Source organism: Polyodon spathula, chromosome 10 (genome assembly GCF_017654505.1).
Source record: "Polyodon spathula isolate WHYD16114869_AA chromosome 10, ASM1765450v1, whole genome shotgun sequence".
In the NCBI taxonomy this organism is placed as follows: domain Eukaryota; kingdom Metazoa; phylum Chordata; class Actinopteri; order Acipenseriformes; family Polyodontidae; genus Polyodon; species Polyodon spathula.
This window is the reverse complement of record NC_054543.1, coordinates 44,350,001-44,377,777: the sequence shown is the minus strand read 5'-3', so window position 1 is coordinate 44,377,777 and position 27,777 is coordinate 44,350,001. Positions and strand designations below refer to the sequence as shown.

The 27,777-nt window shown below is 38.1% G+C and overlaps 2 protein-coding genes across 2 annotated transcripts; one reads left to right on the top strand and one right to left on the bottom strand.

Annotated features, from left to right (window-relative positions):
• Positions 1-1,947: 1,947 nt before the first annotated feature.
• On the bottom strand, positions 1,948-10,000 carry LOC121321485 (very-long-chain (3R)-3-hydroxyacyl-CoA dehydratase 2-like). Its single transcript, XM_041260459.1, has 7 exons — positions 9,756-10,000; positions 6,430-6,547; positions 4,941-4,959; positions 4,042-4,130; positions 3,381-3,502; positions 2,609-2,787; positions 1,948-2,272 (listed from the first exon to the last, which is right to left on the bottom strand). The coding sequence occupies exons 1-7, from the start codon at positions 9,881-9,883 to the stop codon at positions 2,190-2,192; spliced, it is 738 nt and encodes a 245-aa protein (XP_041116393.1). The 5' UTR covers positions 9,884-10,000; the 3' UTR covers positions 1,948-2,189.
• Positions 10,001-11,883: 1,883 nt separating this feature from the next.
• Positions 11,884-25,833, top strand: LOC121322390 (signal transducing adapter molecule 2-like). The gene is made up of 14 exons (XM_041262284.1): positions 11,884-12,067; positions 13,160-13,244; positions 14,079-14,154; positions 15,011-15,106; positions 16,086-16,232; positions 18,980-19,046; positions 19,173-19,359; positions 20,439-20,533; positions 21,109-21,188; positions 21,522-21,609; positions 22,013-22,067; positions 22,558-22,711; positions 23,107-23,267; positions 23,565-25,833. The coding sequence occupies exons 1-14, from the start codon at positions 12,028-12,030 to the stop codon at positions 23,764-23,766; spliced, it is 1,533 nt and encodes a 510-aa protein (XP_041118218.1). The 5' UTR covers positions 11,884-12,027; the 3' UTR covers positions 23,767-25,833.
• The last annotated feature ends 1,944 nt before the right edge of the window (positions 25,834-27,777 follow it).

Here is a 27,777-nt window from a genome sequence, read left to right as displayed (position 1 = left end):
CTGTATAAAAATGTTGCTCACATGCTGTGCTGTAAGTTCCAACTGTCAATTAAAAGTCACGTCCATGCCTACAGGGTTTTATACAATGTATTGTTTAGTTTTGTTTTTAAAAATCCAAACCTAAAATGTAACCAAAATCCTGGAACAAGGTCATTTGAACGTACTCCAATGTAAAGAAAATGTCAGTAGCCTTGTGAATAAAACTGCACCACTATCCCAATGTAAAAGCAATGGGATAACCATGCAATACAGAAATAACATTAAACAGCATTCCTTTTTATTGCCAGAAAAAAAAAACAGCACAGTAAAAAAATGATAGCCAGCATTTTCTGAAACACATCGGAGTGAATGCATACCAGGAACCATGTTGACAATGCATGTACACTGTACAATATGTTCTGTATGACAAGGGGGGACTTCAAGAACACTGGGAGCACAACTACAAACTGTATCTGTCTTTTCACTTGAGGAGCACAGTCCTGCAGAATGAAATGATTTCTGAAGCACCTCTTGCATACAACGTGATTTTGGATCAATTAAAGCTAAAATGAAAAAAGGTCTCTGAGCAAAGTTAACATTATCAACTGGGAAATTATTCTTGAACAATCTCTAAATATCCAGTGCAAATTTAGATTAACACCGTGCTTGGTCCCTCTTTACAACCAACCTTCAGTAAAAAACAGATGGCGTACAGTAAGCTGTACCTGCATTGTGAACTCCTGGTATTAGAACATGATCAGGGTAGACATGCATTAACTAACGTAAAGAACACTTGGGCTTTGCAGTCTTGCATACAGGCAACGGTAGAATTCAGCAGCGTTCAGAACACCCACAACTGGAATGAATGAGAAACTAATTAATTTGAGAGGTTACAGTTCAACCGGGCCACAGACCCACTTCACTGCTGGGTCAGTAAAGCTCAAGGTGGAAGCTTCTGGAGAGGCGTTTCCACCACTTGTGGTTGTTGAACATGTGTGATTGAGAAAATGGTGCCAGGACAAATTGTGTGCGTCCTGTGTTTACAATAAAGGACTCAGCCCACTGCACCGTGTTTGAGGACTGACAGCCCCCCACACTGGTTTGAGAGCATTGTGCCTGTCTTTACAGAAACTAACTTGGGGCCACCCTCTCTGCATATTGCAAACGAGGTAAAACTATACATTATTCAAAATTAAACATGGTCTCAGATACACACAAAAAAGACATTTTGTGAATACAAATTGTATACAATTATTCGTTGCTACTTTGTTATCTTTACGCTCCTCCCACAACCCATCAAATTACATTTCTAAATTAAACAAAATATACACACTGGTCCACACTGCTTTCAACAGAGAAACAGCAACCAACACAGAATTGAAAAAAAATACTTGGTACATCAATAAGAAGTAACCCTATTATCATAATTACACTTTGTACTTTAGGTACTAATCATTTTAGTACAAATACAAACTAAAAACATTTCCATCTTGTTGTGAAAAAAGTTTTCTTTTAATTAATTTTTTTCTGGCCAATGCTTTACGCAGTACTGCGTAACTGAAGCACAATTTTAAGAACAATTCACCGCATACAAAGTACTTTTTTTCCCCTAGATTGTAAAATGGTTTGTTTACAACTTCCTTGTAACAAAATTGCAAAGAACCTTTTTAAATGTAAAACTCTCACAAGATGACAACAGCAGCACGTGGGGTTGCCTCCTGGTGAAAACGGAGTTGGTCACTGGCTGATTATATTATTGAGAATTACTGTATAAAATGCCCTGACAATGAAAGAATGGTCTTCCCATATAAATATTCACCAGCCGTACAACATACTGTAAGCAGAATACAATTCATGTTTTACACACACACACTATATATATATATATATATATATATATATATATATATATATATATATATATATATATACACACACACACACACACACACACACACACACATTATACAAAACATACATTTTATTCTGCTTTTTTTTTTTAAAGCAGATTTTTAAAATATTCTTCTCCAAATTACTTCAAAATGCAATTAACAAAACAGTCATCCTCAAACAATTACATTGTTAGTATTCGTCCCAAAAACTATTTAATTTAAAAAAAAGTTCTGAGTCCTTCTGCAAAGTAGCCATTGACTCAGCAGACAGCAGTTAAATATGTCCTCTTCTCTCCCTCCTGGGGGGCGATTCCTGGTTTAATTGCTCTTCTGATGCTCCTCCCCACTTGCCAATACCTTCTTTCTTTGTCTCATCATGTGAAAGTACAGCTGAGGGAAAACTGACAGGAAAAACAAAAACACAAGGATTTATTATTGCACTCAATACCTTCACTGTTAGAGAACAAGGTTTTATTATTGTAGCTCAACACCTTCAATATTAGAGAACATGTTTTTTTTGCATCACAGTTGAATTGTCACTATGGAGCATAAAGTTTGCATTTCCAAAACAAACATAAAACAAACCATGATCCACAAAATTCCCCAAAAATGAATTAACATCCGATGGTTGATTTGTGTGTCAGATATTTGTTCAGATCTCAAAACTCTTATTTTTGATAATAATAATAATAATAATAATAATAATAATAATAATAATAATAATAGCCTATACTTACGTGGGATGTACGAGACCATTACGAGAATGAGGAAGGTGTAGTAGTCAAAGGAAAAGTTGTACTTGTTGGGCAGCGTTACAGAGTACAAGCCGGTCTTCTGGACGTAGGGCAGAGCAGCGTATATTGTGAGCAGCTCACCAGTCACACCCATGGGGTACAGAACAATGAACAGAGTGTACCTGAATGGACACAATTCAGGGGAGTGTCTGACATTAAATACAACCACTGCTGCTCTTCTTGCACACTCAGCATTTGTGCATTATAGTTAAACTCTGTTTCTCCCCAAAACATCACAACACGTTTTATGCATCAGATTGTACTGTAAGTGGAGGCCGATTTGCAGTTTGCAACAATAATAACATCAATCAAGTTCGATAAAATTAGACAAGACGCTATTAAACTTAGGTTAGTTACAAGCTTTACTGTAGTTAATCCAATGTGCTGGTGACAGCTGATACAGCTTTAAAAAATACTAAAAGAAACTGTGTCTTCCGAAAAGGAGTTCTAGTCAAAAATTCTCCCAAAGAATGTTACGATATTTGTTTTTAAGCATGTCATATGATTGATTATTTTATAGCTATGGATGGATTAATACATTGCTTTAACTTCTCCAATTCAGACAAGTACTTCTGATACAACTGTTCTGTTGCAGAAGCATGCCTTGATTTAGGACTCTTAGTGCAGAGTGAGGGTGATCCCTTTGTACTGCAGTGAATCTTGGGTGTTAACTTGAAGACATCTCTGCAGTTCAGAGTGCCTGTGTTTCCATTACCTGGCCCACTTGATGAGGTACGGGAGGTGGTTTAGGAGGCTGAAGGTGTAAAAGGAATAGCGGATGATTTCTGTTACTGTCCAAGCAACTACAAAAAGCAGAACACTGTCTTCATTTTGTACCTGCAATAAGAGGAAGACAAGTTGAAACACAAAGAACACTTAAGTGAGAAGAATCTGTTTCTGTAAAAGTGGAATCCCAGGAAGTACCATGTTTCTAGAACGAGATGCTAAATACCACTGGGGTTTCCTTGGGCGTTAACCATTTACTATTAATTTCTTCTTAATAAACGTCTGTCTCCATCCACATCATTCTGACTGTAACAGAGACGGGAAACTTGCATCTCAGTGTCACCCATTCCAGCTTTTAACTTATGCTTGATTAGCCACTGTGTATAGGTCACAAGCTCAGGTGAGTCTTACTAAACTCACAGTAAAACCAGGAATGGATCAAACTGCTATGCAACGGAAGTCTCATTTCCATCCCTGTGCAAGTAGATTTTTGTTCTTTTGCGCCCGCAGGAGCCACTTCCCAGGGGAACATGCTTGTTTTCTCTTGTTCTGCACAGTACTATTAACTGTTCAGCACTTTGAAGAACGACTGCAGTAGGGACTCTTCACAAGTCTGGATTGTACTGTGCTGCTGTTGTGTACAGTCCTACCTCTCTCACACTGTGGGTGACTGCCCAGGTAAGGAAGACTCGGGACATAACTTGGAATCCAGTCAGAACCACGGACGAGGGAACGATTCCTGCAACAACAAAACAGCACAACTTTAAAGTAATTCACTTTATACAATCATAAAATTTGGGATTTTTACAGAAATCTGCTATTTGATTTGGATTCAACCCCCCCATTTATAAACAGGGACAACATGGATGAAACACACACAAAACAAGCTAGCGATCACAGCTGGCAGCAGATAGAGCTACAGTCTACATTATTTGCAGTTAAAGAGCAAGAGGTCTAATGGAAAAGGTCAGACCCCAGTAACTGCATGTAACCTGCTATCCTGACAGCGTGGATGTGTGTGTATTCCCTTGATCTATCAAATCAGAACCGTGTTTGACACAGTACTGCAATCGATGGAGAGGCGCTTTTTATCTGAGAAGGGACTTGTGGCTCTGCAGGTGTGTTTTAAACTCCCTGGGTTCTGGTTCTAGTGAACTCTGCACGGTGTTCCAGAACTCTTTAAATGTAACAAAACAAAGAAAAACACTTAATAATACTGCACAGCCCACAGACTGAAATAAACATGTTGTGCCTGATTACAAAATAATAATTCAAATAATACCCTAAGCAGTAGCCTGGTCCAAGGTTATTTAAAATGATCATTTTTGTGCAAGTTTAATTTCTGCTGGGACATGCTGCTACCAAAAACGCCGGAAACAACAGTGATGTTTAAACTGTAGAAGCACCTGCTGATCAAAGTCACACGTCCCATTAGCTTTTGTCTGGGCAAAGTTTTTTGTTTTTTTTTCCTTGTAATTTGGACGTTATTTCATAATACTGGTAAAACTTGGAAAATGTTTAAAGCAAAGTTAGCTGAAATATGACCTACCTACAGCACAGTGTAAAATCTGTAATGAGAAAGAAAGAGAAACACAAAACAATTAGTTACATTGTTCAGTAAAGTTCTTAAATCATTTGTAACCTTTTTTTTTTCAGGGATTTAATATGAGGAGGTTTATGCCATGCTACTAGTGCGCTGGTTACGACTGTACAGCACATTGTCCATTCACCCGTAGTCAGGACCATACCTCTAAGCATTAACATACTCCTAACTGTAACGTATCAGATTGCAGCATTGCTGTTCAGTCCCGAAGGGGGCTGTTGAAATGCTACTTCTCTATAGGGCAGATGCTCTTTCAATTGTGGACGTTCCTGGAGCATTTGAGTCCAGACAAATAAATAATCTGTGGCAGCAGAATCGGTGCCAGAAGACCATGGCTCTGAATTCAAGGAAGGCACCAACCCAGCTGGACCACTGCACTGCCCTTCATCAGTGCTGAATGAAGACTTATAGTACATGACTCGACAGGCAATCACCCCAGTTCAAATACAGAACAGAAGTTCCTTAGGCTTTAAAAGAAAACCAATGAGGTACACAATTGGAAAACGTTAGAATGAACCCTCCCATTCCCGTATTAAATGCTGTTTTGCTGCATGTCAGTACAGAACAACAAAAAAAGAAAAACAGCAATTTTATTCTTGTTATTTGTTGATATCTATATTTTTCACTTTGACCCAAAACACACAATCGCAAAATAAAATATAATATGACGTGCCTACAGCACTATCCATTTCCTGAGTTCCAGGTAATAAAATATAATATGACGTGCCTACAGCACTATCCATTTCCTGAGTTCCAGGTAATAAAATATAATATGACGTGCCTACAGCACTATCCATTTCCTGAGTTCCAGGTAATAAAATATAATATGACGTGCCTACAGCACTATCCATTTCCTGAGTTCCAGGTAATAAAATATAATATGACGTGCCTACAGCACTATCCATTTCCTGAGTTCCAGGTAATAAAATATAATATGACGTGCCTACAGCACTATCCATTTCCTGAGTTCCAGGTAATAAAATATAATATGACGTGCCTACAGCACTATCCATTTCCTGAGTTCCAGGTAATAAAATATAATATGACGTGCCTACAGCACTATCCATTTCCTGAGTTCCAGGTAATAAAATATAATATGACGTGCCTACAGCACTATCCATTTCCTGAGTTCCAGGTAATGTAGCCAAAGTACAGTTTACAGTCAGGTGCTACAGTGTTGCAGCAGGAATAAATGCAAGAATGCTGTTTGGTAAAAAAAAGACAATTATTATTTCTCCTTTAAAATGCATACGGCATAACAGAGAAACCATTGAACAGCACTGTGTTAAAACTCTGGCTTAAGCTAAAGAATCGTGGTGATCTGTTTTAAGCCATTAGTGTCAGCCAACAGTGGCTACCATAAGAAGTGGCCAGATCATAAACTGTGGCCTGTTATTGGTTGAAAGCAAAGGGTCAAAGGTTCAGCTCCACCTACCTCGAGGAGTGCTCCAGTCTGGAAGAATTTCAAGGGCCTCTCTATTGAGTAATATAGGCCATGGTAACTGCCTTTGGAAAGATATGCACGCACCAAACCAATAGCTATAACAAGCCACCTAAAATGGAAACAACTGTTACTTGGACAGCTTTGATAACAAAAAACAAACAAAAAAAAAGTGGACATTATGCACCGACTCCAAAGATACACGCTGTTGTCAAATCCCCTTAGTTACACTTATCACACGGTGCTTCACACTCGGCATGCTTAGAACTCAACGGGTGGAATGTAAGAGCCCCTGCCCCCCTGACAGATTACATTAAGTCCTGGAAAGCTGAGGCAGTGATGGTGAACTTGCAAGCCTCTCCCAGCCAGTATCACAATCAGACAAGGACATAAATGGGCACATCTGGCCACACATATTTACAAAAGCCCTTGACAGATTTCAGCTGTGAGGAATATGAACAGTAATTGGCTGTTTTTGCCTCAGGATAAATCCGAATGTGGATGATGGAGTAATTCAACTGTGTTCATTTTCCTTTGATTTTTCAGCTCACAGGGAGCTACATCGGTATTAGTGCAACACAAGGCACTACATTACAGAGTAGCGCAGCAAAAGAGAAATAACAAAATGCATTTTTTTTGTACAATTTGATTTATCAATGAAAATATAAAAAGGCTAGGAACAAGAATACTGACTTTTTCCATATTGTTGCTGCTGCTTTTGAAATTGCTTTACATTTAAAACAGATCAATATTTCAGCCTAAAAGCCACATTACAATGATACTGGCGTCACTGTAGCTGCACAATTCATGCAAAAAAACAAACAATGTAAAATCGGTCTAGCAACAGGATCTCTGTGTTCTTGTATTAAATAGCTTGCTTTTTCACTTGTTTAATTCAGGATATTTGCAATACAATAGAATGGAAAGAGGACTATTGATCAGGTTGCTGATTAAAGCCTTGTAAAGTGCTGACAAAACATAGTGGATATAAAATAGTACAAAGTCTAATCACACACCATTTTAAATAGCGCGTACCTGCCTGCTTACTGCACACAGCACAGTCTCATGTTTGTTTGCATTCTGTATGTATGTGTAAGCCCCCTTCTTATATCTAACCTATATGAGTAAGGATTAATTAAAGCTGCAAACTAAGATCCAGGGGAACAAGCTGAGTCACCAAACACATTGTAACAAGCCTGATTAAACAGTCGTCATTGGGGGGGGGGGTCTCTCTCAACACCCAGATGAAATTGTCCTGGCAATGCCCAATGGGGGGGTTTGGGCTGGAGATTCCTGCCACAGTGCAGTTTGGACCACTCAGAGTACTGAACTAAGCCCCTTAAAACGGACACTACACAAGGGCCACTCAGCATGAAGGCTACACTTGTTACACTGATAAAAGAGTCCAAGAATTTTGTGGAGATAAACACAGAATTCCATTCACCAAAAAAAGTCTGGTGTCTTGCTGGTGGTATTCTGACATCGCTGACTCATCCAATGAAACAAACTGCTTTTCATCTAATGGACCCACAAGTAGTCTGAATGCTATCTAATCCCTCCGAGGCTGAATACATACTGACACGGCTATAATGGACCATTGCACTTTGTGCTCATCAGTTTGTAGTATAAGATTAAATGTGGGTTTAGCTTGTACCAGTGTTCATATCTATTTGGTAAGGATTTCAAAAGAACCGTCTTAAAGATGATTGCATGCATTACGAACAGAAGTGTAAAATAAATAAATAAATAAAAAGCATCATTCAGTCAGTTTACTTGAACTTAAGGTTGGACTTCCTGCTGTACCAAATAAATCAGGATCTGATGCAATGAATCCTTCTAAAAACACCCTGAGGACAGAGTGGCACACTTTCATTTTGTTTTTAACATATGAAAGATTGGGTGTTAGTGTCTTCAAATAAAGAAACGGGTCTTCATATCTACATTTGTAATCAAAAATGCTCTCTCTCTCTCTCTCTGCAGAGTTCACATTGTAAAGAGCAGAATTCACATTGTAAAATCAGTAGTTATCACTGGTTTCAATCCCAGTTGCAGGTATTTTCCATATTCAAAGTGATATACTTTGACACTGCGTACCAGGAAGCTGGCACAGTAACTGCCTGTTGCGACATGGTCTGGTGGTACAGGGGCATTGATTCAAGGGGCTGTAATATTGTACCTATACAAAAATGTTAAGCTTAAAACAAATATATGACTGCGTGGTGCAGTGGTTAAAGAAACAGGCTTGCAACAAGGAGGTCCCCAGTTCAAATCCCAGCTCTGACTCACTGTGTGACCCTGAGCAAGTCACTTAACCCCCTTGTGCTTCGTCTTTGGGGTGAGACATTGTTCTAAGTGACTCTGCAGCTGAGGCATAGTTCACACACCCTAGTCCTGCATCTTGTAAAGTGCTTTGTGATGGTGGTCCACTATGAAAGGTGCTATATAAAAATAAATATTATTATATATAAAAGTGCAGTATATGAAACTGCCCATATCACTAAAGAGCTAATTCGTTTCTTATTTTGCGTGACAGATGCTTGTGTTCTGTAATGACACCAAGGAGAGCCCAAATCCAGGGAACGAGGTAATCTATTTTTCCCTACGCTTAGCAGAACTATTTAATCAGTGCATGTGTGAAATGCTTCGTCGAGGGCAGCGGTAGACAGATATTACCAGTGTTACGGTGCCATCCTGCTCGACACCGCTGCAGAATGTGTTGGTTTTTGTTTTTTCTGGTCCCAGATCTGAAGATTTACTTGTTTTGTGTACTAAATGAATTATACCAATGTCTTATTTTACTACCTGCACTTGACACAAAACAGGTTTAATAAACGTTCACAACATGCATCAACAGTAAATTTTAGGAAGTGGAGTTATATTTCCCATTATGTAGCCTTCTGTTTGGTCGCTTGCACTGCAGTACGGTGGGTACTCGGAAATATTGCGAGCTGTGTGGGGTCAGTCAGGGTACATGAATCTTTCCTACTGTCTCTGACAAACAGACGCGCTACATTTACTGTCAACACGGATATTGCTTTTGAAAAATACATTACTGCACCGCCACCAGGCAAACCAGCAGTCCAAAAGAAAATCCAGATTAAAATAATAATAATAATAATAATAATAATAATAATAATAATAATAATAATAATAATAATAATAAATAAACTACTTAATTACGAGTACATGAAACAGTCCCGGGACGTTATTAAACATTTGAAGGCGTCAGAATTGATGCAAAATGCACGCAGTCTTCAATCATTCTTCCAATAACCAGTCCCAAAAGTGTCATTCCATTTTTGCCGTGATATTTTACATACCCCGCCGTCATCACCACATTGTAGATGACCAGGTAGGCTGTAGCGAGGGCTCCCGGTCCTTTCTTCTTTATTGAAGCCACATCATTTTGAGCTGTTCTGCTGGTCCCCTTAGCTGCAGGTGCTGCCATGTCTGCTCTGCGCCTGTGAATCGCTGCGTGTGTAACTCTCTGACACGCCTTTCATGGGGACAGCTCAGCCAGTTAACCAGGGACAGTCGGCCTCTGCCCCTAATGCCTCCCTCGAAGGTGCTTGAATTTCAAACAGCGTCTTCTACCGGAGAAATACAAACAGAATTGAATGCTTGGTGTAAACACTCATAAAACCTTCCGAGTCAGTTTATTTCACATTTGAAAAAATAATTTACTATATGCTTCCGTGGCCATGTTTACACGTTTTAACATGCTGTACCAGTGCTTTACTGTGTCTGAATTCAATTCAATACTGATACCTGGACCCGGCTGTTATATATGGAGTCTCGTAGCGGGCTTGTTTAATGACACACGGTTTTAAATCAGTATTGTGTGTAGAAAGCAAGCTTGCTCAACATCACTTAGGTACATACAGGGGTCTGTTTTACTTCAAAGGCGCATATGGCTCTGCCGGTTTTTCATTGATGTCAATTTGTAAAGCCGTTGATGTTCAGGCTGGCATAACCAGCTGGAACAAGTTTGTGAAGAAATTGCGGAAAGTGGGAAGGTTAGACCAATGTTGCACCTACATAAATGACACTCTCGCAATACAAGTAATTCTGCTTTTTGTGGACCCAGAAGTGCTCCGCCCCTGCTAACCTGATACGATGGACAGCCTAAACAATATCCTTATATACAGCCAAGATGCCTTCAAATATTACATTTAATCAGTGCTGCTACAATGAGTTGTATTAACCATTTTATTAATGATTTCCTCATCAACTAATCAAAAAGGTCCATCTGTACAAGACGCTTAAAACATAACCACGCTGCGCAATTAGGAAGGGATTATTGTATTTTAATGCGTAGATTTCGATTTGCTGATGAAAATGTTTGTGTAAAACGTTAAAATCAATCACTGAAGACCCATTAAAACGGACATGCTTTCTTGGTAAAAATGTAAGTAATGAATTTAACCATAGAAAAAAAAAAAAAAAAAAAAACAAAAAAAAAAAACAGGGTTGATAACATTGGTTTAGATACATCAAACTGAATTAAATAAAACAAGCCATCACAAAAAAGAGTGGACACTTAAAAAGCAACTGTGCTCACATGGGTCGAAGGCTTTCGCAAGCAAACGTCATGTTGATCAATCTTAATTAAATGTCTGCCCTCCTTGTTCTCTTTCTTCCTTGGTACATAGATTTCACACAAACCTAGATTTACTGCACTAATTCCGTGGCCATCCATTTTGGTTGTCAGCTCTTTTTTTGCAATTATGCATTTTTTAAATTAAGATTTTTGGGTTGGTATATAGCAACAGCCGCAATAGAAGTCCACAGTCGCTCACATCTACACATACCAATGGCATTACAGTGATATGGGTACACAAGTTCCTTACTGGTACAGTAGTCTATACGGTCTCAGCCGTGTACAAGGTTCAAAACTGTGTTGCCTATATAACCCTAGCCAGTCACACATGGTAATAAAGATATTCTATTAGTTTAAATGTGTGGCTTTATTTCAAAACTATGTTGGCATTGATGGTTAAGCTAAGAGATGTGCTTAGGTTAATTTACACTGGTATAACCGCATCAAACACCTTTATGCAGGGGTATTTGAGCTAGCTTTTTCATTTATCGGAAATGCGGTGTGTAGCCAGGACTACTTGGATCTAATGTATACAGGTGACAGGCTAAAATAGCCGTACACGCAGTTACAAAAATAGTGCGATATTAAATTCAGCCTACAGCATCACACACAAACCTGTAACTCACGCTTCCCACTGGAGGGTATTCTCGTAACTTCGAAGAGATCTGCTGAGGTGCCTCACTCCCTGCCTGTACAAAAATCTTGCAAAATAGAACCTATTATAACCTAAACACAGTATTCAGCTGTTTATGAAAATCATTAAAAAAAAACAAACACCTTACAAGCATAGCAATTGAGAAACAATACTACAGTAAGAGCAGAGGCAGACTTTCGTGCAGGCAGTGGGTTAGCCGGTGGCGTTTACGAGACTATCAACTGGTGAAAGTGAGCGGAGTTGGATGGATGCGGAAGGGTTTTTTCTGAGTTCTGAATAAACAAACTGTATTTTTTTTTTTAAACGAAACGCCGTGTTCTGCTTTAAAGGGATTACGATGCCTTTGTTTTCCGCGAATCCGTTCGACCAGGATGTGGGTAAGTGAAAGCAGCCTGCGTTCCCAGTGGAAGTCAGTCCAGTGTTGTTAGAGTCGTGGCCTGCACCAGCTGAGTGAAGTGGCTGCGCTCAGCTCAGCCGCGATCACTGTGCATTAAAAACAAGCAACGGCGCTGCTTTCAGTGACAGGGTTTTCACTGTGTCGTGAAAAGGATGCGGGGGAAACTGTCGGAATTGATAAAATGCCCGTTTTGTATAACTAGGGGATTTCAGAGACAGACGCGGTGCTTTACCTGTCGTACCCCACTGAACACATTTGTACTGTTGCTAAATGTAACGTCATCAGTATTTGCCAGCTGATTTGTAATTGTGCTGCTTATATGTTCGAAGTATACCGTAAATAAAACATTCAGTGTAACTGTTATTTAAAATCATTATTCAAGGTTCGACTAACTGATTAATTCTGTATCCTAATGTGACAACAACGAGGTCAAAGCACTAACAGTACATGACGTACTCCTTAAACTCTTAAGTTAATTCTCAAGTGTTTATACTGTCGATAAGCTTGTGCTGTTATCGCCATACAGGCCATGATATATTGATGTGCTTTGAGGAGTGGCTCAGTATCGGGTGACTCGGTTCCACTCACTCACTCACTCGTGAGAATAAAGCACATCTACCAATACAACGCCTATATACAGCTCTCTCTGTCTGACCGTGTGCCGTGTAACTTTCATTTAAATGGTAAATGTGTGTTTGATATCAATAAGAATGCACACACAGGGAGACAAACTTGAGCAAAATAGCCAGTGGGATTAAAAAAATAAAATTTCCAAAGCAAACTGTCTGAAATACACTACCATGTTTCCATTTGTCACAAATGACCCCTAGTTTTGATGTGTATAACAAAGTATGGTTTTGAATATGAGCAAGGCTTCCAGTATCACAGATCTTCTGGAATGCTAACGAAGCATTGTTTTCTATTCAAATATATGGTGTATTGCGTGCAAAATGGCTTTAGACAAACCCTTTCACACCGTATGAAATGGCTGATTGAAACCAAAGCACGGAGACGTTATTTCATATTATTTTTGGTAGCTGGTGTTTTATTTTTGATAACTGCTTCTTCACAGAGAAGGCAACGAATGAAAACAACACAGTAGAGGACTGGGGCCTTATTATGGACATCTGTGATCGTGTAGGAACTACACCTAATGGGTATGTTACAAATGTAACTTCTGTTAATGGAAAGGGTTATAACTGACTTACCTTCTATCCTTTCAGTATGAATACTGTTTAATTTGTCTTCAGTTTAATGTGTTCTTAATGATCGTTATTACTGGTTCAGCACTCATGGGTATTCACACTATCATGTTATACAGTACCTTTTGAGGCAGACTCAGCAAGCCTCAGCAGGATGGACTTTTTATATTTAAGTCAGTGTAATAATGGCCACAGGGGGTGTGCACAAGTAATTTATTCCCCCCATGATGCAGTGTTTGTTTGACATTTCCGGTTGAAAACCTTTATCAAACTCACTGTTTCGTGAGATATTCCCAAAAGTAAATTATGCTGGTGGAGTTTAAGAACACCAAATACCCTTTTAACGTAATGGAGTAACCCTAATCGTCTGTTAAGTTTGATCTAATTCTCAGAGCAGTTAAACTGAGGCTACCACAGCTTCCATCTGCAGCAAAATACATTTGCAATCAAATGTTTTACAAAGGCTGTGTTTTTTAATCCACCCCTATTTGTCAATTAATTGACCAGTTTCCAATATTGCCCTGATATTAAACTGCCACCATATTGGCGTACTTTGCATGAAATTAAATTCTCCAGAACTGTACCTGGATTGTATGTGAAAAAAGACATTGTCTGAATGTACTCAAAGTCATTATAAAATAACATGTACAGTACATTTAAACCTTCATCCAGAACTTGTGTTTGGCTTATCCATAACATCCAAACACTCAATTGTAAACAATGATGAAAGAAGTAGCAAGGTTTATTTGACATTTGTTTTCTAATGATGTGTTTCTGTTAAACCTTCAGAGCTAAAGAATGTTTGAAGTCCATCATGAAGAGAGTAAACCACAAAGTTCCACATGTTGCAATGCAGGCTTTGAGTGTAAGTGTCGGGTACTAATTATGTTTTGCTACTGAAGCTGGTGCCTTGAATGCCACACAATGTTAAAAATACTCGGTCCAGCAGATTAGCTTTGCATTTCATAAACATTTATTTGGATAAGGAAATTTGATGCACATATTTATGCAAAATCCCGATTGCATGAGAATTATTCAAGTTCACCGTGCAAATATAGTGGACAAACCCACTGGGTTATAACCGTGTCAAAACCGCTTCATCTGCTTGCATACAGCTGTTTCTATAGTACATACAATTAGACACAAAGAGAATCTGACATGGCGATTTGACTTTTATTGCTAAACAAGTTATGGAGGGAAAAGGTTTCTTTTTGGAAATTCAAACAAATCAGATCCACTTATCACTCTCGGCTAAAGTTTTCGTATGCCCACCCTGCCTGAATTTGAAATGGCTGTGCAGAAGTCAAGGATCTTAAAGTACTGGGGCTTTTTTTTTATGAATTTTGGACTTCTTACGATCATTGGCAACGTGCAGTTCCTGTTTTTTTTTTTTTTTAAACTTTATTTTTGGAAAGTGTGCTTTCAAATATCTCAATCTTATATCTGCCTGACAGTGAGCTTGGTCTTTCCCATGCTTTGTTATTACTCCCCAGTGCCATGTATAGGACTGTTCCCTGTACCCCCTACTGGCTGGTCAGCATGTCTCAACAGTGTTTGTTTCGGACTTGCTTCAGTTCCGACTGGGGATTACATGTCAAAGGAGCATGATCTTATTCCGACTAGTTTAATGTCTGGCTGTTTCATGTGTAATATTAACTGTATACAATCATTGTATAAATCACCTTAAGGTTAATGTTGAGAAAATATTATTATGTTTTCAGTTGCTGAGCGCCTGTGTTTCAAACTCTGGGAAGATTTTTCACTTAGAAATATGTTCTCGAGACTTTTCCAGTGAGGTCCGGAGCATATTAAATAAGGTACAGTAAAAAATGCCATTTTTTTGTAATATAGGATAAAGTTATGATCTCTGTAGAAAAATGTACTGTTTAATAGTTCATAGGTATTGTAAATAAACAACCACCATGGTAGGTAATGTAACTTGTGGGAGGTTAAGATCTGTATTCTGTCAGGTCTGTTTTAATGAGAGGAGAGGAGGCCTTATGGCTCATCTAATACCCCTCTCAGACTAACAAGTTATTACGGCTCAGAACCAAAGCTGCATTTTGAACTGTGTGAATTTCTTATACTGTCACAGAGCCGTCATATTTTATGCTGTCTCTGAACCACCTTGCTAGGTCTTGCTAGGTGGTTCAGAGGCGGCAATGAACCGCCTCAACTCCTGTGTGAAATCTAATGCCAGCACTGAAGCACTGTAGTGGGCATGGATTGAAATTCAACATCCCATGTGACTGTGTTATATGATTGTTTAAAAGCTGAATCCACCTCCGCAGTAGGATCACAATAATCCAGGATTACTTTGATCCAAAATACCAGGTCTCCTTTTTACATTCTGAAAACCTAATTGCAACATTTAATCATTACCAAAATGAAACCCGGATCGCAGTAATCCCGATCGCATTTCGATGTTTTGAAAAACCCAATTGCACGATATAATCCAGGTCAAACGCGGAAATCTGATTACCAAAGTTTTGAAAAACTGGTCCCAGATGTGAGTTTATTATATTACAAACAATTTACTTAATTGTACCATGTACCAGGGGTGTAACTAGGTTGGTGGTTTTAAAAAATATCAGCCATGTGGAAAAATCTTGATCCATCACCAGGACCGTACCCACCACCCCGAAATATAATCCAGATGATTCACCACCAGCGCCCCTCTCCCCCCGGAACGAAATCCTTGCTACGCCAGTGTTATTAACTATCATCAAAAAAAATCTCCATCCATCCCTGAAACAAAGTCTTGGCATGTACATTTAAATACACTTTTTATTTTAGGCTCATCCAAAGGTTTGTGAGAAGCTGAAGGCGTTACTGGTGGAGTGTGCAGACGAGTTTCAGAAAGACCCCCAGCTCAGCCTCATTGGTGCAACAATCAAGTCTCTGAAGGAGGAGGGGGTGACTTTTCCTAGCTCTGGCTCACAGGTACTGGATTTCGGTCACATGAGTAGGGGTCAAGAGCTCAAGGGTGGATCTCTCTCTTCAGAACTTTCTCATTTATTTTTAAGACATAAATGTACAACTTTGCCTAATCAACCTCATTTAAAAAGTTCAGTGTATGTTTTCTGGTACCTGGGTCAGCAGCTTATGTTAGTAATCAGCGATGACAAGCACCTGATCCTAAGTGCATAGCGGGCTGAACAGGGAACCATCAAAAGGTACATTCTGTTTACTGACCGATTGGTTTGCGTTGTATTTAAGTTTTTTTTTTTATGAATTTGTTTTTACATCATTTAAGTCTGAACCCTTGATAAGGCTTCTGTACTAGAGATTCATGTTGACATTGATGCTTGGTTTTGAAAGTTAGTTCTTTTCAGCTGTCTGTAAAAATTGAATCCTGCTATCCACCCAGACTTGTATTCTTATCTTTGTTGCAACCTAGTCCTTTTGGAAGTTGTATTAAAGAAAGAAGTTTCACAATCTCACAAATTTGAATTTCAAGAAATTAAGCAGACCTGTAATGGTGATAGTTGATGTCATAATTTGCATACCCAATCTGCATTAATTATGCACGCTAACTAGCAATCAAACGCTCCCTTTCATACACTTGGATTTTAAGAGGCACTTTCCTCCTAAATATGGGTTTCAAAAACATGAATAGGTTTCTTACTTTTATTCTGCATAACATTAACAAGTCTGTCTTCTACTTAGTGTTAATAGTTAAAACTCCTGTGTTTGGCTATTATCTAGTACAGATATTGGTTCCTTTAGGACAGCTTTCTACAGTTAAACAGAGAAGTTGTGGCCAGTATAAGAACATAAGAAAGTTTACAAACGAGAGGAGGCCATTCGGCCCATCTTGCTCGTATGGTTGTTAGTAGCTTATTGATCCCAGAATCTCATCAAGCAACTTCTTGAAGGATCCCAGGGTGTCAGCTTCAACAACATTACTGGGGAGTTGATTCCAGACCATCACAATTCTCTGTGTAAAAAAGTGCCTCCTATTTTCTGTTCTGAGTGCCCCTTTGTCTAATCTCCATTTGTGACCCCTGGTCCTTGTTTCTTTTTTCAGGCTGAAAAAGTCCCTTGGGTCCACACTGTCAATACCTTTTAGAATTTTGAATGCTTGAATTAGGTTTCCACGTAGTCTTCTTTGTTCAAGACTGAACAGATTCAATTCTTTTAGCCTGTCTGCATATGACATGCCTTTTAAGCCCGGAATAATTCTGGTCGCTCTTCTTTGCACTCTTTCTAGGGCAGCAATATCTTTTTTATAGCGAGGTGACCAGAACTGCACACAGTATTCAAGATGAGGTCTTACTAGTGCATTGTACAGTTTTAACATTACTTCCCTTGATTTAAATTCAACACTTTTCACAATGTATCCGAGCATCTTGTTAGCCTTTTTTATAGCTTCCCCACATTGTCTAGATGAAGACATTTCTGAGTCAACAAAAACTCCTAGGTCTTTTTCATAGATTCCTTCTCCAATTTCAGTATCTCCCATATGATATTTATAATGTACATTTTTATTTCCTGCGTGCAGTACCTTACACTTTTCTCTATTAAATGTCATTTGCCATGTGTCTGCCCAGTTCTGAATCTTGTCTAGATCATTTTGAATGACCTTTGCTGCTACAACAGTGTTTGCCACTCCTCCTACTTTTGTGTTGTCTGCAAATTTAACAAGTTTGCTTACTATACCAGAATCTAAATCATTAATGTAGATTAGGAATAGCAGAGGATCTAATACTAATCCCTGTGGTACACCGCTGGTTACCACACTCCATTCTGAGGTTTTTCCTCTAATCAGTACTTTCTGTTTTCTACATGTTAACCACTCCCTAATCCATGTACATGTGTTTCCTTGAATTCCAACTGCGTTCAGTTTGAGAATTAATCTTTTGTGCGAGACTTTGTCAAAAGCTTTTTGGATTTCCAAAAAGTCTACTTTGGATTTCCAAAAAGCTTTTGACAAAGTCCCGCACAAACAATTAATTCTCAAACTGAACGCAGTTGGAATTCAAGGAAACACATGTACATGGATTAGGGAGTGGTTAACTGTCATCTGCTGTCATCTGCTTTCATATTTGTTTTTTTAGTCTGCTCTAGATTAACTGATTGGTTGCATGCATGCATGCAAATTTATTTGCAAATATGCTCCTGTGCTAATGTGGGAATAATTTGCATCCTGGTTTAAATTCAGTTGAATAAGGTTAATGTCAGTTTCTGGCTGATTTTCAGGAATGACCCAAGTCAAGGGAAGTTAAAGATAAATAGTTAACAGCAGGATATGTGTCACCTTGCTGCTAGTGCCAGTTTAGGCCATCTAGGTGGTGATTCTATTTAAGAACTGATACAGTAAAGTGAAACATTGCCTTATTGTCTTTTTTTATGTGGTGGTCTTTGTGCAGCAGCTGTAACCGCATTTATTTGCATTTCCTATAGTAAAAAAATATTTCAAGGTGAAGAGTAGACAATTAATCTAGTGTTTTTTGTTGGTAGATACTAGAGTTGAAACAACCTTTTATTATTGGAGAAAGGTGCATTGTAAGAGACAATAAGTTTGAAATGTGAAATGCTTTTTGACCTTTGAACTTCTGCATATATTCCAACTAAACGTACTTTGAGAGTATGAGGAAATGTATGCGAATACCTGAGTTGGTATATTGTTATCCTGTAAAATAACAAACTGTAATATGATGGGTTTGTTTCTGTTTTGATAACTACAGAGTACAGCTTCTACAAAGACCAGTACTCCTTCTCCGAGTAACATTGCAGATGATGATTTAGCAAAAGGTAAGGGTTTGGCAAAACTTTTTTTTTTTTTTAAGATTTCATAAAATAAGGAATAATTGATTGAATAACTAAGTTAACATGCATGTCACTTGCTCCCCCCCCCCCCCCCACACTCCCCATATGTAGCTATTGAGCTGTCCTTGCAGGAACAACAGCGTCACCCAGAGACTCGACCGCTTGCTCTCCCAGCGGACCCACCCTTCAATAACAATAAAGACTCTCGGAAAGTCCGTGCCCTCTATGACTTTGAGGCAGTGGAAGACAACGAACTCACGTTTAAAGCAGGAGAACTTCTCATTGTTCAAGATGACAGGTACCTTCCACTTTAACAGTCTCCCGGGAAATTATTCTCGTTCTTGAAAGGTTTTTTTTGTTTTAAACCAGTGTAACGTAATTTACCAATAGTTTATTTATATAGTTATTTAGCATTTATTATGGGGGAGGGGGGGGAGATGTGAGGTTATTGAAGGCAATGGCAGAGGTGCATGAAGATAGATATGACTGTAGCCAGGCAAGGGGTATGCCAGAGATGCCCAGGTTAGAGAGAGTGGAGAGGAGGATCGGGCGGTCGACAGTGTCAAAAGCAGGGGAAAGATAGAGAAGAATAAGGATAGGGGAGGACTTGGAGTCACTCAACACGGCGAAAGATATGGCGGTCTGTTTTAAGAGCAGGGGTAAGCCATGGTTGGAGAGGCCTAAGTGATGAAGACTAGCAGTGGGAATAGCAGTTTTTATGATTTAAAAAAAAAAAATAAATAAATAAATAAATAAACTAAATATTTAAGCAAAAGATCCAGAATAAAGTAGCTGGACATTGGAAGCACAATCTGCTGCTGTCAGTCCTTCCTTACTCTACCGAACCCCTGCAGAAAGGGGCTGGCTCCTCTTCTAGAGCACGTGGTACATGACAGTCAGTGAGGCCCTGGCCACATTCTATATGTTTAAGTTCCCCTCCAGTCAGGTCAGATGAACCAGTCCAGTCACATTCTCACATGGCTGGCTTGACTGCCTATTGGAGGGAAACCCTGAAACTAATCCCTGTGTTTTAAATACAAATATTTACAATAATGACACAAATACTGTGTGCAAATGTTCATTTGCAGGGCTTTAGCCCTTCCGCACATACCTATAATATATAGAGGAGTACTAAAATTGAATCTCGGACCATACTGTAAGAAAGTCTTCGTTCATCAAAGAACTTCTACGCCCTGAGATGTGCAGGGACATCATTGCTTGTGATATGTTTTCACCATAAAAATATTAAACTCCCAAGGGTAGATGTACCTGCATTTCTTATCCAATATAGTAGAATTTTGCTGTGTCTGGGTGTCATGGCAACTACACTCATTTATTTCTATTTCAATCTGTTAATGTGATTGTGATTTTAATCAGCGACCCAAACTGGTGGAAAGGAGAGAACCACAGAGGAGTTGGACTGTTTCCTTCTAACTTTGTAACAACTAACCTGAACGCAGAGCCTGAACCAGGTGAGAACATTAACATGCACTTGAATCTCATGTGAGATTGACAGATTCCCATCCTTAGTGAGTCATCGGTGGAGATGCCTATATAAAAGTAACAAAGAAAATGTTAAATCTAAAGGTTGCTATTTCCTGGCAACATAACTATCCTATGTATCTTAGTCCTAAACAACATACCTAGTCTACATAGCTTTGTTCTTAAACATAACTTGAATTTATCCTGTATCTCATTTTGTTCTCATTGAATGATGGGGTGTTTCAGTGGAGTTTTGTCCCAGTATGTAAAGGTTTGAAGGGGAAAGCATTAATGTAACACACTTCTGTTGGAATGTTTGCTCCCCCACCATTCTGAAGGAACAAGTCCATCAAAAAGTATAAAAGCTTGCATTACTTAACATGTGTTCTCCTAAATATATACTGCGTGCGTGCGTGCGTGCCTATATATATAATTTATTTATTTTCTATAAAACCAGCTGCTGTGGAGTGTGATATCACAGGTTCTCTTGTGCCTTTGGCTGTTGAGATCCTGGTTAAAGTAGAGTGCTTTCAAACACCTAATACAGTCTTCATTTTTTTTGTAGTATTTGTAGAGAAAACCAGCTTGCCAGAAGAAACGAAACAAGAAACTAAAGAGGAAGCTGAACCTGTTTTCATAGATGAGGTGTGTATTCTTTAATAGCAGCTTTTAAGGTGGAAGTTGTTTTCAGAAGTGCTTTTTTAAGAATCATTTTCAGTGTCTTTGTATAGCACACTTGTAGTGATGAAGCAGACGTTTTTACATATTTTAGATTTATTTTTATAGAGATGTAGATATTTACCAGTTGCATGCTAAAATGTTAACGTTAGTGGTTTCGGAAGGCAGGTGTTGTAGAACTTCATATTGACAAGGTATTTCAAGATTAATGCTACATTAGTGCTGGTCTGTGAAACCAGCCAGTGATGTGTAATTTTGAAACTGATGGTACTTATATCAGGCATTCATGTGTGTGTTCAGGAAAAGATGGACCGAACCCAGCACTTACTCCAGAACACTGACCCTGCGGATACACAGCCTGACTCTGCAGAATTATTACATTTGGAAGGTAATTGGGACAGTTCCTGGCAATCCAAAAAAGAATCACAGCTATTTAATATTTCCCTTATTTTTTATAAGGGAAATCCTGCTTTCCTTTAAATAATACTAACAAAGCCTTTAATGCTAACATTATGTTATTAACAGTGGTCCTAGCACTGGCCGTTATTAGCTCAATATTTACAGTATGTTTGACCTACAATGTCCTTTCTTTACTCCCCGCAAAAAAATAAAATAATGGAAATGCACCCCCTTCAAATGAATAATGGTGTGCTCCAGCAGGGTGTTTTCTGTTCATGGTTGTGGTCCACAGAGAGAAGGTTTTGATTTGTAGTAGACTGCATTGATATTCATCTGTGCTCATAGGTGTTAGCTCACCCTATTGTTGACGTAGCTTTTCGTTTTTCCAAAAGACGTTTGTCAGCAGATGGGTCCAATGATTGATGAAAAATTAGAAGAGATTGACAGGTAAGAAATTGCACACTATTTCTGACTTGACACTTCTTTATTATGGCATTGTATTGAATGTGTAACTGACTGGTCTGGTGATATCCATTAGTGTGGGAATGGTTTAATAATTGATCGTGACGGAGGTAAATCCCCAGTCGTAACCAGTTGTAGTGAGGGAATTTTGGATCTGGGTCCTAGTTTTACTTTTAAGAGCACAGTTCATTTCCAACCAACTAAATTTGTGAGACTTAGATAGACCCGCATACCGGTTTACTGTCTGGTCAGGTTGCAACCCACACGTTTTAGCTGTCTATAAATAAATAAGCAGACGTTTGCGTGCACATTTTGACTGTACAGATCAGCTTAGAAGCATGGTTGCTGGTGTCCTCCTGTTAGCAAGGTGCAGTTTTTAGAATAAATTGTGAAGATGACTGGAACAGATTGGGGTGGGCGTGAATAAAAATGCCTTTGCTCACTGTTATCCATTTTTAAACTCTCTTTTTTTCAGAAAGCATTCGGAGTTATCAGAATTGAATGTGAAAGTTCTGGAGGCCCTGGAACTTTACAACAAGCTAATGCATGAGACTCCGATGTATTCCGTCTATTCTAAGATGCAACCTCAGGCACATTACCCACAGACGTCAGCTGGTGTCCCAATGCAGGTCAGAGCTCCTCTGGATATAGCAGGAGAAATGAAGGACGGAAGGGTTAGACAATTATTAAAGAAGAGTGTGTGGGGGGGTATTTTTTTAGCCAAGTATTATTATAAATATTTTGAAATCTTAGGAATGTTATTGCAATCCAGGGTGATTCCATGTAATATTGTTGTATGACATTAACTGTCTCCTTTAATTCAGAATTTGCAATGGAATATGTTAGTCGCATACAAATGTAAAATACATACGTATCGGAAGAGGGAAGCGCAGTGTTGACCTCGCTGAAAGGGTCTTGTTTGTTCCTAAAATTCATGATATTTATTGGGATGTTTTTTTTACACAGCGCATGTGTTTTTTTGTTTGTTTTTAAAGTTTTTCTTGTGTTCTCCCCTTCTCTGCAGGCATACCCTGGTGCAGCTCAAAGTGCAACATATATGGCTTCAGGCATTCCTCAAGTGACTGGTCAGGGCTACAGTTTAGGACCTGACCAGATTGGCCCTCTGAGGTCACTTCCTCCAACTGTTAATTCAACAAGCCAGCCTGGCCAGACACCATACATGAGGTATCTTTGCTATAACCTAAAGCCTGTACTTGCTGCAGTAAGATCATTCATGCATTCCTGCCAGTGAGGGTCAGACCACAAGAGGTACAGCCTCAAGTGAATAAATTGTGTTTGTGTTCATAAGTAGGAGCAGATGTTTGATCTTTTAAACAGCCTGCTTTCCAGTGAATTATTTATCTTAACATGCATGCATTTTTATATCTATATATTTGTCTGCCTCTTCATGTCTGTCTGTCTCTCATTAACGTAGTGTGATTATTATCCAAACTTGAAACTTTTTTTTTTTTTTTTACACAGCGCTGGTATCAATGCATCTTACATGAACCATGCCCTGGGTGGCCCCGCCCCTTACCCACAGCAAGTAGGAGTGGCCATGGACATGTCGTCTTATCAGAACAGTAATCCCAACATGACTCAAGCATCCAGCTATCCAATGGCAACTCAAGCTCATCCTGCCCCACAGCAGCAAGCTAACTATTACCAGCAACCTCTCCTTTAAAAACAACAAAAAAACTTTAGTGCATTTCATTGAAACCAGTTCAAACAACAACAAAAAAGTTATATCACATGGTTTAAATCATGGCATTGAAATAATCCTGTTGTAGTTGGCAGGTCTAGAACATGATGTCAGTATTGACATTGAAAGTTAGTGAATAGTTGGCTGTCTGAAGTCAGGAATGAAAACCATGCACAATCCTTGTTCAGTTTTTAAATTATTTTAATTAAAAACGTTTATTAATTTGAAACCATTATCTCCCTAGGTTTCTCTTGCCATTCTTAAAACCTTCATTTTGAAGGTAAAAGGCATCTTAAACTAAATGATTGCTGTCAGTCTAAAGGCTTTGAAAAACAGCAGTCAATCAAGTACCCAGACGAGTTGACTGTGTGTTGTCGCCCACCCCCCCCAAACCACTACAGTGTGGCATTAGTGACTTGTTGTATCAATTTTGAGACGCCACGTGAGCACCATAGTTGCATACGGCTTTTCATTAAAAAGTTAATCAGTTCTGTCCTCAAGATTTCTCTTGATTTTTATGTGCTTTCAGAATTTCAACATACCCAGTGACACCGAGATTGAAACGTGTGGTTAAATTTAACAGAACAGTTGCAGACCCTCCTCCATAAAAAATGTAATCAAACTTTGCAAACATTAAGATCTTAATACCTGGCTGTCAGAATGTCACATAACTTTGAGATATTACAAAGAAGTGTATTTTCTTTTTCTGTGTGTTTTTTTTTTTTCTTCTTTGCGTCCTGTGTTTAGCACATAAAGTCACTATGTTAAGAAATATAGGTTTGGGTGTTTAGTTATTAGTATTTTTTTTTTTCTCCAGAATGTAAAGCCTGTTTGAAATGTCTTTTCTGAATTAGAAGTGTAAAAGATCTGTGCTCTCTGATAATCAGTCTACTGGATTCCACCCTATTGTGCATGGTTTACTTCCTACTGTAGAGAAGTGGAATACTGCAAAACTGATTTTCACATTCAGCTGTTCCGTTGTCTGTGTGCCTTGCAACCAACCTTCCCACTGTCCTAATTCTTCCAGACTCATACTTTCACATATAGACATCGGTAATTAGCAGTGGCGGGGCATCTTTTTATAAGCTGTTGCTGTCATGGCCTAGATAATACAGCATTGACGGGCCTGTTTCGTTATGCAGTACACATTTTGAGATGCAAAGACTAGTTTACTGTGCACAGTGAGATGGAAACTCTAGTTTAATGTTAATTTAATATTTGTAAATGACAACTCGTGATTTATAACTTATTTCTTTGTGTTCTTTTGAAAAAGGTAAATACCTGTATATGTAAATGCTTTACTGTCTTTATGCAAGTGAAAACTGGATTGAATTTTCATTCAGCTTTCTCTGGAATCTCAGTCCTCTTAATAACCACATTTAATTTCAAGGAACACTAGCAAATTGCAACTAAAAATTGGCATGGGGAAATAAAATTTACAAATATATCATTTGACATACTTAATGTGATATTATTGCCACTCAGTTTTTGGAAATGTAACTATGAAAAGAACATGATGTTAAAATAAACTTGGTGGGAAATGTATTTTTATAGGCACAGGAGGAGGAAATCTGCAAACATGTTTCAAACGCTGATGGGCATTGGTTAGCCTGTACAGTTGCGGTTAAATTGTAGTGTACTTTATGTTCATTAATTCTGTCATATTTTAATTATATAAATTCTGAGAAGCATTTATTTTCCTGACACATTGAAGTCCTGTACATTGTTGTTATTGCACCTTACCTTTCTGTAGATCTAATATAAAAAGAAAAAAAAAATCTAATTACTGGCTACCTTCCTTTCTTTAAAACAACAGGAGAGGAGTTCATTTAAAAAGCTGCTGTACATGATAAGCTATATCATATGTAAGGTTTCTTTGGGAAGTTTATATTCAGTGCTTGCACATATTCTTGTGAACCATGTTTTATAACATTTAAATTCTTAATCTCTTGTTATATTTGCATTGTACAATGTTTCATTTGTAATTACTGGTGTATACTAAGAAGCCTTTAAAATAAATGTCATCCTGTAGTAGCAGGTTGTTGTAAAGGCTGCCTCTGAGGGTTTAAATGACTTGTCTTTTTTTCTGATTAGCTTTTTTTTCTCATGAACGAAGCAAAGTCACTACTTAATCCACAGAGCTAGTCCAGAGGAGTTTGCCTCATACTTACCTTGAAGGCAGATTCTCACCCCCTTAGAGAACAGAGCAGTTCAGGGTCCATACTCCTACAATGTTTGTTACTTTCTGTAAATGTGAAAAACAGATTATATAATGATGATGTTTCTGGTTACTTTAAAGCCGTTGCTGGTTAATCTAATGAAGTAGCACTTATTCAGCCTTTTAAATGTATTTGAGTTGGTCTGAATAATGAGGTGTCCTGTGCTTGTTATGCTGTAGTGTCTCTAAATTTGGGTTCGCCAATTATGCTAAAACATTTTTGAGGATATGTTTTCTTTTTTCGCTATTGTCGGAGGTACTTGTCTATTCTCTCAATATACAAATCAATTGTTTGCTTTGAACTCCTAACGTCAAAATGGTTTATTTTCTTTTGTTCCTACCCGCAGTGAGACACTAGACTCAATGTTCTGTCTAGAATTAGTATGCACAACTCAGTTCTGAATTCCAGTTGTCAAACAAATGATAAAATACCAGTGATAACAAAACTCTGAAATATGCATTAGGGGTATTCTTAAAAGAAGGCTATAGTGTATATCAAACTTGCTCTCTTTTGCCTAGACTATTATGTATTTTTTATTTTTTTATTTTTTTTGAAAAAAGGCTTTTTAATTTTGGCATCATTGACCTTGAATCCGTAAATCAGTCTGTATTTCATAGACCTGTGAGCATTCATGAACAGAATCTAAAAGATGAAAACAGGTACCCCTCACTCCCCTGCATTGCGAATTCATTATGAAACATTGTTGTCCAGAATTTAGTTACTGCAACAAATGTGCTTAATGTTTCCACAAAAAAAAAAATTAGTTATGGCTATAAGGACATTAAATACACCAGCAAGTAACATCTTGCCCTCTATGAGGTGTTAAGTTGTAATTTGTCTTTCCTCTGGAGAGATTTTCCATAACACAGAATTTACAGATTCACACTTCTAGTCATTTCTAGGGTTAATTGCCTCGATTGGTATTCAATTGTAAAGGCGAGGGAAGGACAGATTTTCTTGTTTTGAAATCAGTGCGTTAATGAATGGATTTGTTTAATACCTGCTGATTAAATACTTCTCAGACAGTTAGTAGTGTGAGTAGCAGCACCCACCAAGATTTTTAAAATAGCCTCAGTTCAGAAATTCAGCTTTTCAAAGTCTTTTTCATAAGCAGCCTTGTATTGGAAAAGGGACAGTAGTAAATCTAGTGAACAATCTTGTGAAACAAGAACAGCATGATAAAGAACACACCCAATAAGACATTAAACTCGTAAGAGCTAGAATATGAAGAAAACCACATTAAGTCTCTACTTCCCTATCATGAACTAATGTCTTCTGCTGCTATTTTACTAGAAATGAATGTAAAACCGAAATGCTGGTCCGTTTATGAAACGTTTCATTTTTATTTTAAATTAAAAGCGTGGAATAATGTATGTGTACTTCGTTTTAAATAGGCTACTTATTAATCTGATTATGTCCTATGAATAAATCCCCTTATTTCCATACATTTTAATCCTAATAAAGATTTTTACCCTAAATTTCGCAATATGTAATGTTTCAAATATTCTCAACACCTGTCCAAAAAAATAAAATAAATACTACGAGGTTGTGGACACGTGTGTGTGCACACACCACCTGCACGCCGATATATATATCTATATACTATATATATATATATATATATATATATATATATATATATATAGATATATATATATATATATTCAGTACATTTGAAAAAATAAATAAGGAAAACACGTGACCATTTTAGTTATAACAGAGCTCGAAGATGCCATTTCAAGCCAGCTGCATTTATTAGCTTTAACATTCCCAG

Coding starts and splice junctions, on each gene's coding strand:
- LOC121321485 (XM_041260459.1), bottom strand. CDS start 9,883: ATGGCAGCACCTGCAGCTAAGGGGACCAGCAGAACAGCTCAAAATGAT. Junction 6,548..9,755: donor AATGTGGTGATGACGGCGGG/GTATGTAAAATA, acceptor TTTCCATTTTAG/GTGGCTTGTTATAGCTATTG. Junction 3,503..4,041: donor TCACCCACAGTGTGAGAGAG/GTAGGACTGTAC, acceptor CTCTTATTGCAG/GTACAAAATGAAGACAGTGT.
- LOC121322390 (XM_041262284.1), top strand. CDS start 12,028: ATGCCTTTGTTTTCCGCGAATCCGTTCGACCAGGATGTGG. Junction 14,155..15,010: donor TTGCAATGCAGGCTTTGAGT/GTAAGTGTCGGG, acceptor TTATGTTTTCAG/TTGCTGAGCGCCTGTGTTTC. Junction 23,268..23,564: donor GGCCAGACACCATACATGAG/GTATCTTTGCTA, acceptor TTTTTTACACAG/CGCTGGTATCAATGCATCTT.